Genomic DNA, 13,498 nt, shown 5'->3' with positions numbered 1-13,498 from the left:
AATTTTATCTCTTAATAGCCATTTGATAATTTTTCATTCTCACTCATTGTAATTAATATTTGGTTTATATGTAATAGTCATGTGATTTTTCCCCTATGGTATTTTTTATCCCTTTTATCTCCATTACATCTAAAAAAATTTAAGATTTATTTATTTATTTATTTATTTATTTATTTATTTATTTTAAGAGAGAGAAAGAAAGAGAGCAGGGGGGGATCAGAGAGAGAGGAAGACAGAGAGAATTCCAAGCAGGCTCTGTACTGTCACTGCAGAGCCCCATTTGGGGCTCCACCTCACAAACTGTGAGATCATGACCTGAGCTGAGATCAAGAACTGGATACTTAATCAACTGAGACACCCAGGTGCCCCACCTCCAACATATTAACTGCTAAAACAATATTTTTAAAACTTTGACATCGAGAAGAAGGTCAGATTTGGTCTCTCTCCAATTATATAACACCCACTGTGTAATTCCTTCCAGGCCAAAATTCACTCACAAATTGTCTTTTCTCTAGCTCAACTAAAGCAAAGTAAATTTAGAGGAAGATGCTTCTTTTGGAAATTGGGATCTTGATAATGTCATTCTTGGTGTTATCTGTTATAAAATATTTGTTATAAAATAAAATGTACTATACTTACAATAATGCATATTTGCTCAATGTTTTTTTTTAAATTTTTTAATGTTTTATTATTTGTCTTTGAGAGACAGAGAGAAAGTGAGAGAGAGAGAACAGGGGAGGTACAGAAAGAGAGAGAGACAGAATCCAAAGCAGGATCCAGGCTCTGAGCTGTCAGCACAGAGCCTGATGCGGGGCTCGAACTCACAAGCTGTGCCTGAGCCGAAGTCAGATGCTTAACTGACTGAGTCACCCAGGCACCCCAGAAGTGTATCATTTTTAATACACAAGCCATCTTCTTGACATTTTGGAGGAAAAGAGTGTAAGTCACATCAAAAATAGTTGCCATACTCATATGACAATAGTAGTCCCACAATAGCCTAATTTCTTCTATCATTTTCACCTCCGATTAAGAACTATCTAGAAATGAAACAATAACCCTCTGTCCTTGGGCACCCACAGTCTCTAGAGCTGACTTTTAATAAGTTTCCAATTTCAGATTGCCTTTGGCTTGGGACCCTAGAAACTTTTACATCTTTTTCAAAGCCAATGACCTCTCTTGGTCATCTTGAGAATGCTTGCTCTTCACATCCTTTTATTTTAGCTTGATGAAATCTTTAGTCACCAGCTCTACTAGAATCCATAAACCACACTCAAATGGCGTTGCTTTAGAATCATTTGGGTAGCTATTTGAAAACACAAAAGATGGGGCCACATTCCTGACTTCCTTGATCACATTCTCCAGGGTGAAATTCAGGAATCTGTATTTTAAATAGCACTCTTTGTGATTCTGTTGTGGAGACAGGTTTGGGAACTACCACAGAGAGACTCATGGCTCAGGATGGCCTCACACGTAAATATCCAGCCTTTGTGATCTGTCCTCTTTTTAGCTGACAACTGTACATTTTACTGGAAGATGGACTCAGGAGTGGGTAGTGTTGTTGGATGCTGATATAGCCTACTTGTTCATTTTTGGGCCCTTTGTCCTTAAGGTAATTTAGTTTTTGGTCAATAATCTATACTTGAAAAGCGGAAAAATCATTAGCAATGGCTATACCAAATATCTGCACATAACTAGGGGAGAGTGACTCATGAAAATTTCACATACATAAAAGGTAATGTTGAGAAGCGTTTTAAAATCTTAGTTTCAATTCTAAAAAGGTATAAAACTTTTTCCACTCTCTTGTCTGAAGTATGACAAATGCTACTTAGAGTGGGGGAAAAACCTTTAAAAATAGGACTTGGAATGGAAAAACCTTACTTTGAATATGTACCTGTATGAATGCCAGTGTATTTGTGCTGAATGATAGACACTATAATATGTACTTTCCAAGATACTTAAATTATAATAAGGAAAGAATGGATTTGCAGGAAGGGAAAGAGGTATGTTCATTTTGAATCTAGTTTGTAAGCATATTTTTCTCAAGAATAGAAGTTTCACTGTTATTTCATTACTTACAATAATAATAGTTAACATTTATAGAACAACTCTTATGTTCCAAAATCTGTGCTAGCCCTCTTGGCAAATACTACGTGCTAATCTCTGTTAGACACTTGGGCAATATAAAAATAAAACAGGTTATTTTCCTCTCCACTTCTATTTCCAGCATAGGGTTTCTGTTGTGGAAACACAAATGGTGTTCTCTTTTTCCTGGCCGTATATTGTTTAGCTAACATAAATGTGACTTTTTTTGTCTATCAAGGTCTCTGCTAATAATGCTATAGTCCCACCCTAAATAATTTGGAAATACATGAGATAAGAGTGAAAATGTTGGCAGAGACAGAGTTTTGAGTTTTAACTCCCTCTTTTGTCAATGGGCTATTTCAATTTAACCATGTGTAAGCTTTACCAGAGATAAAGAGAATAAGGCCAAGAACAATAAGCAAATATCTAGTATCTGTTACGTATGTACCAAACCATTGAATGCATTACCTTATATAATCCAAGCTGAGAAAAACTGTAAGGGTTATCTAATTTGATTTTTTAACTTTTTCTTGTCTTAAAAAACATATATAGTTGGGAATCTGACATTCTGGGATTCAAATGGTTTGCTTACAGCATTTAGGCTTCTAGTTCCCAGTTAGGTGATCTTCTCATTACACTTCATTCTCTAGCTGTTTGATGTTGTAAAAGGCTCTAAAGAGCCTTAGCAAAGATAGAAGAGGGATATCATACACAGGAAATATTTTTAATGTGTTTAAATTATAAAAGCTCTATGTAGGTTTTAAATTTTAATTCCAGTATACTTAACATACAGTGTTATATTAGTGTATAGTGTATTAGTATATAACATACAGTGTTATACAGTATAGTGATTCAACACCTTCTATACATTACTCAGGGCTCGTCATGATCCCCTCTACCTGCTTCAGCCATTCCCCCAACCCTGTCCCCTCCCCACCTCCCTTCTGGTAACCATCAGTTCACTTAACCTCTATAGTTAAGAGTCTAAATGTTCTATATTTTAAAATATATTTATAAATTTTTTTAACATTTATTTTTGAGAAGAGAAAGAGAGAGGTGGGGGGAGGGGCAGAGAGAGGGAGACAGAGGATCTGAAGCAGGCTCCGCGATATGAATGCAGACCCCTATGTGGGGCTTGAGCTTGCAAACTGAGATCATGACCTGGGCAGACATCAAGAGTTGGCTGTTAACTGACTGAGCCACCCAGATGTCCCTAAAATATACTTATAGTGAAAAGAAATATACTAAGCCCAAATTATCACTTTAATTAAAAACTCTAAGCAAAAATTATGCATTTCCATTTTCATATGTGTTTGCTCTTTGGTATGCATGGGTTTTTTAAAACATAGTTGAAGGGCATCTGGGTGGTTCAGTTTGTTAAGCATCTGACTCTTGGTTTTGGTTTAGGTCATAATCTCAAGGTTCGTGAGTTTGAGGCCTGCATAGAGCTCTGTGCTGACACTGTGGAGCCTGCTTGGGATTCTCTGTCCCTCTCCCAGTCGCATATGCTCTCTCTCTCAAAATAAATAAATAAACTTTAAAAAAAAAAGGTGCTCTGTATACATTTTAATTACTTTCTTTTAAACTGGATTACATTATGGTATAGTCTCATCAACATCAATATTTACAAATTTCTCACCCAAATAATACCTCAGAACTTAACTAAATTCATGATCGTGCTTTTAATTTGCTGTTATACATAAAGCTAGATGAATACCTAAATGCATTTGTTTTCAAAAATTCTGAAAGATTTTCTTTCATTTATGATGAATGATAGGAATACTGATTGAAAACTATAATAAGTGTGGATTGTTGATAGATGCCAATATTTCCAAATTACTTTCTAATGATTTATAGCTATCATCATAAGTAAATTTAGGTGACTATTTCATTTATTTTATGTTCCAAGTGGAAAGTTCCTCAGTAATCTGAATGGGGGAACTGGTGCCTGGTATCAGCTTGAATCCTAATGATGTCAAGAAGCATAAGAACTAAATACCAGGAACCCTGATAGAAATCAGAGTCACTATGGGTAAATTTAGTAACTGTTGGTTCTTTAATCCTCTACCTTTTTGTTTTTCTTTCTGGCCATTGTCTGGAATCTCAAATAGTAACTTCTGTAAGCAACATTCTCTTATCTTGGAAGAATAACTAGTGTTTGAACCTATTGTCAAGCATCCCTATAGATAAGGATTAAACAATACTGAAGGGAAATATGCTTCCCTCCACTGACATTTTTTTTTGAACTTTGATTTCGTTGTAGCAGAAACTACAGAATAGTCACAATGAGACAGTGGTTTCAAAAACTGGTAACTTCATTAGTGCTTTCTCAAGCATCAGTACCTATGGAAGCATAATAACAAAGTTTTAAAATTCTTGAAATCAACTTGGGCTGGCTGAATTCCTGGCAAATGCAGATGGTGTCAATTATTACAAAAACAATCCTAAATTGGACCCCACCCTCATATCTACCTCCTTTTTTTAGTGGAATGTTCTATGCATTTGTAGTCAATATGGTTCTTCTTTTATTTTTAAAAGATAAAGGCTGTTTTCTTTTAATAATAATCAAACTCCAATATTACTACCTTGTTTGTAACTAAGGACAATATCACCCTCTCCCAGAGGGGTTAATAAGGGTATTTTTGTTTGTCCCAATGTAGGGTTGGAGGTGCACTACTGACATCCAGCAGGACACAGGGATGCTAAATGTTCTGCAATTAATGAGTTGCATGCCAAAAACTCTGCTGCCAAAATGCCAAGAGAGCTAATGTTGAGGAACATTAACAGGTTAAGCATTTTTGAGAGAGTACACAAGCAGGGGAGAGGCAGAGGGAGAGAGAGAGATAATCTTTTTTTATTTTAATTTTTTTATTTTTGAGAGAGAGGGAGAGAGACAGAGCATAAGCAGGGGAAGGGCAGAGACAGAGGGACGCACAGAATCCAAAGCAGGCTCCAGGCTCTGAGCTGTCAACACAGAGCCTGACGTGGGGCTTGAACCCATGAACCATAAGATCATGACCTGAGCGGTAGTCATACACCAATGGAACCACCAGGCGCCCAAGAGAGGGAGAATCTTAAGCAGGCTCCATGCTTGGCACAGAACCTGATGCGAAGTAAATAATAGCAGGGAAGATTTACAATCAAATATTATTACATTAAAGTGGATTTCATTCTAGAAAGCAAGATATCGGGCCATAAAACCAGCCATCCAATATATAAATGAGGACACTTTTCATGACAAATTGAAACAGAGATGTATGAAACCTAATAAAAAGTTTTATTAGGTCTCATTTGCTAGGTATTCTTATGAAATAATACCTGATCTTAACTTGTGTAAGTTAGGTCAGTAATTATAACTCCAAATAATAGAAAATTTATTTTTAATATGTCATATAACATACTCAGAAAAAACAAACAATATCACATAAAAGGGTACAACTATTTCTTTTATTATTCTGGATTAGTTACATTTGAAGAAATTATATATACTTTATATTTGTCACATCAGATTTTTAAACCAATCAGGTAGTATAAAAAGAAATAGCCTAATATTTTAAAAAATCTATATCTGGATTAAAAGGTAATCCTTTTGTCACTAGAAAAATACATTCTAAACAAAATGATAATTCTACTTTGAAAAACTATAAAATGCAGCCACAGAAATATATTTTGTCATGCACAGTAGATATTTAAATAATATAAAAATAAAATTTTAATGCATTATAATAGCTTCTACACACTGAATGGCCATTTATTTTTTTATTTTTTGAATTAGAAAGAGAAAATAAAATAGATATTTCATCTAGGATATTTCAGGGTTTTTTGATCTACTACTATATTTAGTTCTACAGAATATATTTTTGCCCTACACTCATACAATGCAGAGGAAAATACCATAATTTAACAATTTAGGGTCTTTTAAAAAGACAATAATTGCATTCCCTTAAATCAGTAACTGTGAATTAAAAATAAAGTTAAAAAAAACCTGCCAATTTATTTTTTTTCATAATAACACAAAGACTTAGTGTCTCCCCTAAAGAATCTATAAGTCGGATTACTATTAATGCTTTAAGTCTGCTAAGATGCATATTTATATATAAAATGCATGACCATTATTTACCATGTTTTAGAAACAATTTTTAAAATGGTTGCAGCCTTCAAAATTTAGCATTTTAATGCAAAAATTCAGTATGGGCAAGGAGGTAAAGAGGTTGATTGGAGGGAGTATGGTTAACAAGATAGAAGATAAGGTGATAAAATGATAAAAAATACATTGGTAGGGGGAAGTCCATAAATAAATATAAGCTAAGCCGTAGTATATGTGCTCCTCTATGAAAAGTACATCTAAAATAGTTTTGGGCTCAGAAATCTCACAACTGATTGAACAGAATAAATGTTTCATAGAAGAAATAACATGTTAAAAAGACAAAGTGGGTACGTCTCAATGACAGACGGACAGATGACAGATCGAGGGGAAAAGTGGCATTCCGAGGGGAAGGATGAACAAGGTACAGTCTATGAAAATCAAAGTTCCATGAAGGAAGAATAGTCAGCTTTGGTTTGCTACTTCTTAGCTGCATACTCCAATTTCATAGTTGACCTGTCAGGTTACTCAATAATTTATAAACACTTTGTTTTAAAGATTCTCTACATGATTAAAACATTAACGTTTCTATCAAGTTCTGTACTTATAATTCAGATTCTCAATTTAATAAAGAATAGTTCCGTCTCCAGAGATGAGGGCATTATAGTTTAGTATATTTATTTGTATTATTATTCTAAGTTAGAGGTGCACCATGGTGAATCAGAAGCACAGACACATTTGTATAACAAAAGAACAACTAGAAATTCTAAAGTGAATTTAAGTCAATGCTTCTGCTTTCTGACAAGAGTTTTTTAACATAAATTATTGTAGAAATATAGAAGTGTAATTCTTAGAATGTATCACTGTGCTTAACTATATATAAAAGCAGAATTCAAAGATTCTAAAATCTAGTCTAATACTATTTCTTATCAGAACTTCTTTTGAATTCAGACAATTAATTATATTATATAGCAGATAAGTAATGTTCTTTTTATTATTTTCTCACTGAACAGTAACCCAAAGAAGTGGCTTTCACTTTTGGAGAACAACATTGCAATTGGTTTATCATTGAGGATGATCTTCTGAATTTAATCCCCAGTAGTGAACAATGAATATATCAGTAATTTGCCTCATTGCTGAATGATTTAATGGCATTTTTGGAAATTTCTCTTTCTCAGATGACTATTCAATGACCTGCTTTTTTTTTTCCTATTAAACCCATATTACCCTTATTACTTACTCTATTATCACTATATTTTCCCTGGAATGGAAATTCGTACTTTCTTTACCAGCCAACTTCAACTAAGGCCTTTAGCATTATCTTGGTGCAAGAAATGATAACACAGATGCTCCCCAAAAGTGAAATACTAAAGTATTCTATGTATCTTCCCAAAGATTGGTGAAAAGCCTGGAGGATGGAGTAATAAAAAAGTAGGCTAAGAAACTGAGTTAAACATTCACTACAGTAAGCTTGGGAATAAAAGGGAAGAAATAAGAAATACTGGATCTTCACCAATATCCATATATTCAAACTAAGTAAGATAATGTTCTTACTTACATGTGCACTGACATATAGGAAAAGTGTCAGGTAAAGAAAAAATAAACTGCAATAGTATTTATTTAACAGTACAATAAAACAGTAAACTAATTGTTTCAATATGATTACATCATGTGTTTACTAGCAAGAAGCAAAGAAGGGAGAGAGAGAAAAAAAAAAAAAATCTTCCCACCTAAAAACCAGGTGAAACCAAACCTAGTCTCGTACTATAATGAGTGTCACTGAAGGAAGGATCTAAACAAGCCATTCAATTTGTTGGACATTTACCAGCAACCTTGGGGGAGGAGTGGGGTTAGAACTAGTACTTTTTTTGTTTGTTTGCACCTTAGAGGAAGTTCTACAAACATAATCTGAATTCTAGTGTACTAGAATAAAAGATTTTTGTCCATGTGAGCTCCTCTCTGTAGGTTCAGAGACAAAATGCTAATACTTATGGCATATAGACCTCTATTTTACCCACACAAAGGACCCCAAGTTGCCTCTCTTCGACTTTTGCAGACAGGGCATAAAGGAACAGAACTGTGACCCTGTGATTTTCTCGGTAACCCACATCATACCTCACTCATAAAACAAACCTGCACAGGTTATTTGTTTGATCAGATTTGCTTTGTCAGAGAAAGGCCGTGCATATTTCAATTTTATTAATTTTAGGCCTCTTTAGAAAAACTGCTATTGTAATGCAGCACTTGGCCCTCTCTCATCCAATCCATCCATCCACTGCCAGAATTTGCACATGTCCCAAAGGCAGCCCTTCCCACCTCCTGTCATCTAGGTCTAAACAAGTAGAGAGGTTCAGAAAGTGAACAGAGATGATGTACATTCTAAGCATCAATGAGAAAAACCAAGACTTGAATTAATACACTTACTATACAATAGCTTTCATGTACTATACAGATTTAAAAATTCCAATGATAGCGCTTTGAAAAAATATAGTACAGCACATTTTAATTTTACTTGTTCATGTGTACAGTTTCAATATACTGACTGCACTATTAAGAATTAGTTTTGTTTGTATAAATCATTTCCTGCAGAAGCTATAAAATATTATAATTCCCATCAAATCATTTCTGTTATACACCTGCACGCTATTTGTGTTGCATTCCTAATAAACAGCTCATCGTCTAAACTTGTAATCATGAGGTCACTTTGGAAATCTTAAGTCAAAAATAAACTTACAAATTTCTCTAGCTTTTATTAACTTCCGAATACTTAACATGAATTACATCATTTTTCGGAACGTGATGTTTAAAATAAGGTTTCCTATTAAACAACCGTGAACAACGTTGCAGTAGCTCAGAAAGAAGCCATTCAAATTACGTTGACAGAAGCAGCACGTCTCCTACAGCTGTTTCTGAGTCCTGACTATGGTTAGAGCTGATACCAGTGTCTGAGTCTGTGTCATTTGTATACAAGTTAAGTGCTCTCGGAGTAAGGGAAGGACCGTCCCCACCGCTGTTGGGGACCTCAGATTCCTTCCCTCTGTTTTCCTTCAGTTGGCATCCATCTTTGTTGTTAAGATGAAGTGAACTGAACTCCTTGGCCAAGAATTCATATTCTTTTGCTTTCATCTGAAGCAATGAGTCAGTGTATTTAATCTCCTTCTGGATGCCACTCAAGTGAGAGTGGATTTTCAAACCGGTTTTCATGCTTTTCTCCAAATCACACTTAACATTTTCTAAATTAGAGCTTTCAAGTTCACTCGCAGCTGCCCCTTCTGCATCTTCATTTATCTCTGTGCAAACACTTTTTACCTCTTTCTCTATTTCAGCAGAGAGCTTATCAATGAGCATTCTGTAATATGCTAATTGCTCCTCCAGGTGTACAATTCCATCGCTTTCGGTCAGGTCGTCCGGAATCTGGTTTTCATCCGAATGCAAGTCCAGTTTTTGCTTGACTTCGCTGAAACTGGGCATTAAATATGCATCCTGGACATAATTTTCTCCATCATTTTCTACCCTATCGAGATGGAACTTCGCTTCACACTTTTCAATTTCCAGATCCAGCTCTTTCATTCTCTTGACTTGCTGATGAATAGTATGGTCCTGGGAAATAATCAGATGAACTAATGTCTCCATACTATCTCGATCATGGGACACAGTGTCCTGCTTAATTTTAGCCAGTTTCCGGAAAGTTTTTCTGACTATTCTCTTTTGTTTATCTGGTGGTAATGTCTTCATGTAATTTGCTGGACTGAGTTCCCACACTTTTTCTGTGTTTTGCACTAATTTGGCTTCTGCTGTTCGCCACAGTGGAACTGGAAGGAAAGCATCTGCTTTAACCAAAACAAATTGCATATTGGGCTGCTCCTCTCCCCAAGCTTTCCAAAGCTTCAGGATTCTAGTGAGTGGAGGAAGAGCCCGTTCTGAGCCTCTCCACTTTTCTATGATGCAGTAATCACTGGGCTTCCCCAGCAGAAATCGTTTCTCTCCAAATGTAGTCTCATGTTCCTCAAGCAAAGCCTGGATGACATCAGCAGAGGTGGTGCGTTTAGTTAGCCCACAGACAATCTTCTCTTCTTGGCAAACCCAAACCACAATTTCCTTCTCTTCTGAATCCATGTCTTTAGTGGGAGATCTGAAAGAAAAACAAAGTACATTATATTTCTGTCATCACCTGTGTAAACTCAGAAAGATGGTTTAACTTTAATACCCTTTCTAGATTTTATCCTTAATGAGAGATGCATTTGAGGCTGAGACTCATAAGAATCAGAAGTCTTACTGCAAGAAAAAAAATCAAGGAAAATATCGTAACTTCCTTTTATTTCTTAGTGGGCTCTGGAAAGAGCAGTTGTCGTCAAAGACAACTGAGGCCATTTTATCTATAGAAGCCAGAGGTGAGGTGATATAACTACAATTAGAACTGCTAGAGTTAAAACAATAATCAAAGTATAAATGAATAGGGAAGATAAAATAAGATAAGTTTTGTTGGAGCCTTGGGACTAAAGACCATGGAAACATAGCATAGGAAGGAATGGTGGGATGATGCTGAGAATCACAGAGTTAAAAACAGTCCATTATTGAAGCACGTGAGTGGCTCATTCAGTTAAGCATCTGACTTTTGATATCGACTCAGGTCATGATCCCGCAGCTCATGGGTTTGAGCCCCAGGTTGGGGTCTGCTCTGACAATGCAGAGCCTACTCTCTCCCTCTCTCTCTTCCCCTCCCCTACTCTCTCTCTCTCTCTCTCTCTCTCTCTCAAAAATAAACATTTTTTTAAAAGCCCATTATTGAAAACAGTCATTTTTTCATTCAACAAATGCTTATTATATGCCAACCGTGTGCCAGACATGTCTGAAAATACTAAAGCAGCACACAAAGGTGAGAACGGGTATAAATATGTGATCAGTATAATAACAGGTAGTGGTAAATACTAGAAAGAAAATCAAACAGGATGAAGATATAGGGAATCATTTGGAAGAAAGAGAAGTCAATTTTATCCAGAGTATTTGGGAGATACTTCTCTAAGAAGATGACACTCGAACAGGGGCATACATTTTGAGAAGGCAATCAGAGACCTAAGGGAAGAATTCTAGAGTGAACAGAAGTGCAAATGTCACAAGGTACATTCTAGGGACAGAAAGAACAGGAAGGTAGTTGGAGGCTGAGGGTAGTAGAGTCAGGGGTTGTTGCTGGAGGCAAGGAAAGGTCAAGTGATAGGTGATGGGATCTAGCAGAAAGGCATACCCATTATGAGGAATTTGGGTTTTGTTCCAGTTTTAATGAGAAGCCATGGGAAAATTTTAAGTGTAGGAGGGATATGATCAAATTTATGCTTTAAGTATATCTGGATTGTTTTTGGAATGGACTGTAAAGAAAAAAAGGAGCAAAAGCAGAGGCAGGAAGACTTAGTTGAAAGCCTAGTGCTGACATATAAGAAAGAGAGAAGAATTGCCTGGACTAGGGTTTTAGCTGCAGAGGTATTAGGATGTGGTCAGAGTTGGGACATACATACAAGTAAAGACTTGCTAATAATTTCCTTTGTAGCAAAGAGGGATGGGGAAAAATCAGTTTTCTGAAGAAAAAAAAAAAAAAAAAAACACACAGTAAAAGAAGCAAGAAAGTTCCGTGGTTTGTAGGCTACACCTAGTAGAGAATTTCTGCGATGATATTTGCATCATGAGTGTAAATCAAATTGACCGTGTCTTTCATTATATCTATTTAAAAGAACGTTAAGAACGTTAAAGTGAGTTATCATCCAATATGATTTATGGAGACAAGACTTTTGAATAGAATTGGCTTGTTGTGAGTTATGTTACTTTATTTATGTAGCACCCTCAAAGCATATGACTCATGAGGCATGTATGGAAGAAATTTTCCCTGACTTCTAGAATCTTTTAACATTTAGAATTTACAGTATTTATGTTTTAATACCAATAGTAACTAATCCTACATTATTATCTTTATTGACTCTCCTGAGGTCATAAGATGAAGGAACAAATCACTGACACCAAATGACAGAGTCCCCAGTACAATTTAAATATCCAACTGTATCTAAATTATATAAACAAATATTCAAAAAATCATACTGGGCTATGATTGTTCTCTTATAAAGTATTTCACATTTAATGACCCAGCATTGAATAATGTGATATTTGATATCTACAACTCATTTAATAATTTGAAGCAGTCAAAAAGTAGGTAGAATTTAGGATAACAGAATTGCTTTCATATTTCAATTAGTATAAAAACAGCACACAAATGCATTCTAAGCAAAAACAAATAATTACTCAAAGTAACTTGATACTAACTATTATCTGGGTCATGGGTCTACAGCACAAATTGCCTCTACATTAATCATTACCTTCATCTGTTTTGATCGTGTATATATAATACCCAAAATTAACAAACTTTGTTTTTTTTTACTTTATGAAGCTAGAAGTTCACTTACTAAAATGCATGATTTGAAAAGAAGTAAGGCACACTCCATGCACTTACTGTATGTTAAATTATAACTATTTCAATATGTATTTTTTGTAAGTAATGGTAAAAATAACAAAATAGAGTAATTGTAATTATCTACCTTGTCAGATGACGTCAATAGCTATTTCATTAAAACTAAGACCGTAGGGCATCTTTATTTTATTTTTTAGTGTTCATGGTTAAACTCTAAAAACAATCTTACTAAAAATAAGTAGCACTAATTATAACCATCAGTCAGAAAACATTTAGTAAATAAAACTGTTCTAAACTCTTTGCATTTATCGAGTTATTTAATCCTTACAAATCTGTAGGTAGGTAATAATATTGTCACCATTTTACAGATAAAGAAACTGAAGCACAGGGGTTTTTAATGACTTATTTAGTCAGTTAGTGGTGCATTGAGAATTTAAACCCAAGCAAGAACAAGCTCTAGAGTATAGGTCTAACCTTGATATTATAAAAACAAGTTTATTGGTTTGATAGTTTTCTTTCTAAGATTTTTTTTTTAAGTAATCTCTACACCCAACATGGGGATCAAATTTACAACCCTAAGATAAAGAGTCACATGCTCTACTGACTAAGCCAGCCAGGCACGTCTCGTTTGGTGATTTAGATATGTGGATTAAATTGGAAAAAAAAAATCATAAAATAAACTATTTTTTAAAGAACTTTATTATATAAATTTTCCAGAATGGAATGGAACAATGGAACTCTAATTTGCCGTTAGAACACTCAGTTGATCAAGGAAGGGCTTTTCCCAATGGCCAGCTATGGAGAAAAGTGTGTAAGACTATGTTACCTTCTGCACTTTTTCCTTATAAGCATGTCCCTACTCTGATGCAGTACTAAAGGAT

At 35.0% G+C, this 13,498-nt stretch overlaps 1 protein-coding gene across 2 annotated transcripts in view; it reads right to left on the bottom strand.

Annotated features, from left to right (window-relative positions):
- Nucleotides 1–8,891: 8,891 nt before the first annotated feature.
- The window catches only part of RASSF9 (Ras association domain family member 9), a 28,416-nt gene continuing 23,809 nt past the window's right edge, over nt 8,892–13,498 (bottom strand). For both annotated transcript variants that reach the window (XM_025926416.2, XM_086712710.1), the window contains one exon: nt 8,892–10,298. In XM_025926416.2, coding sequence (XP_025782201.1) covers nt 9,038–10,298 — 1,261 coding nt within the window. In that variant the 3' untranslated portion in view covers nt 8,892–9,037. The remainder of the gene's footprint in view (nt 10,299–13,498) is intronic.

This window comes from Puma concolor, chromosome B4 (assembly GCF_028749965.1).
Source record: "Puma concolor isolate L17-30 chromosome B4, mPumCon1.1.hap2, whole genome shotgun sequence".
Taxonomy (NCBI): Eukaryota; Metazoa; Chordata; class Mammalia; order Carnivora; family Felidae; genus Puma; species Puma concolor.
Note: the sequence above shows the minus strand (reverse complement) of the source record. Positions and strands in the feature narration are given on the sequence as shown.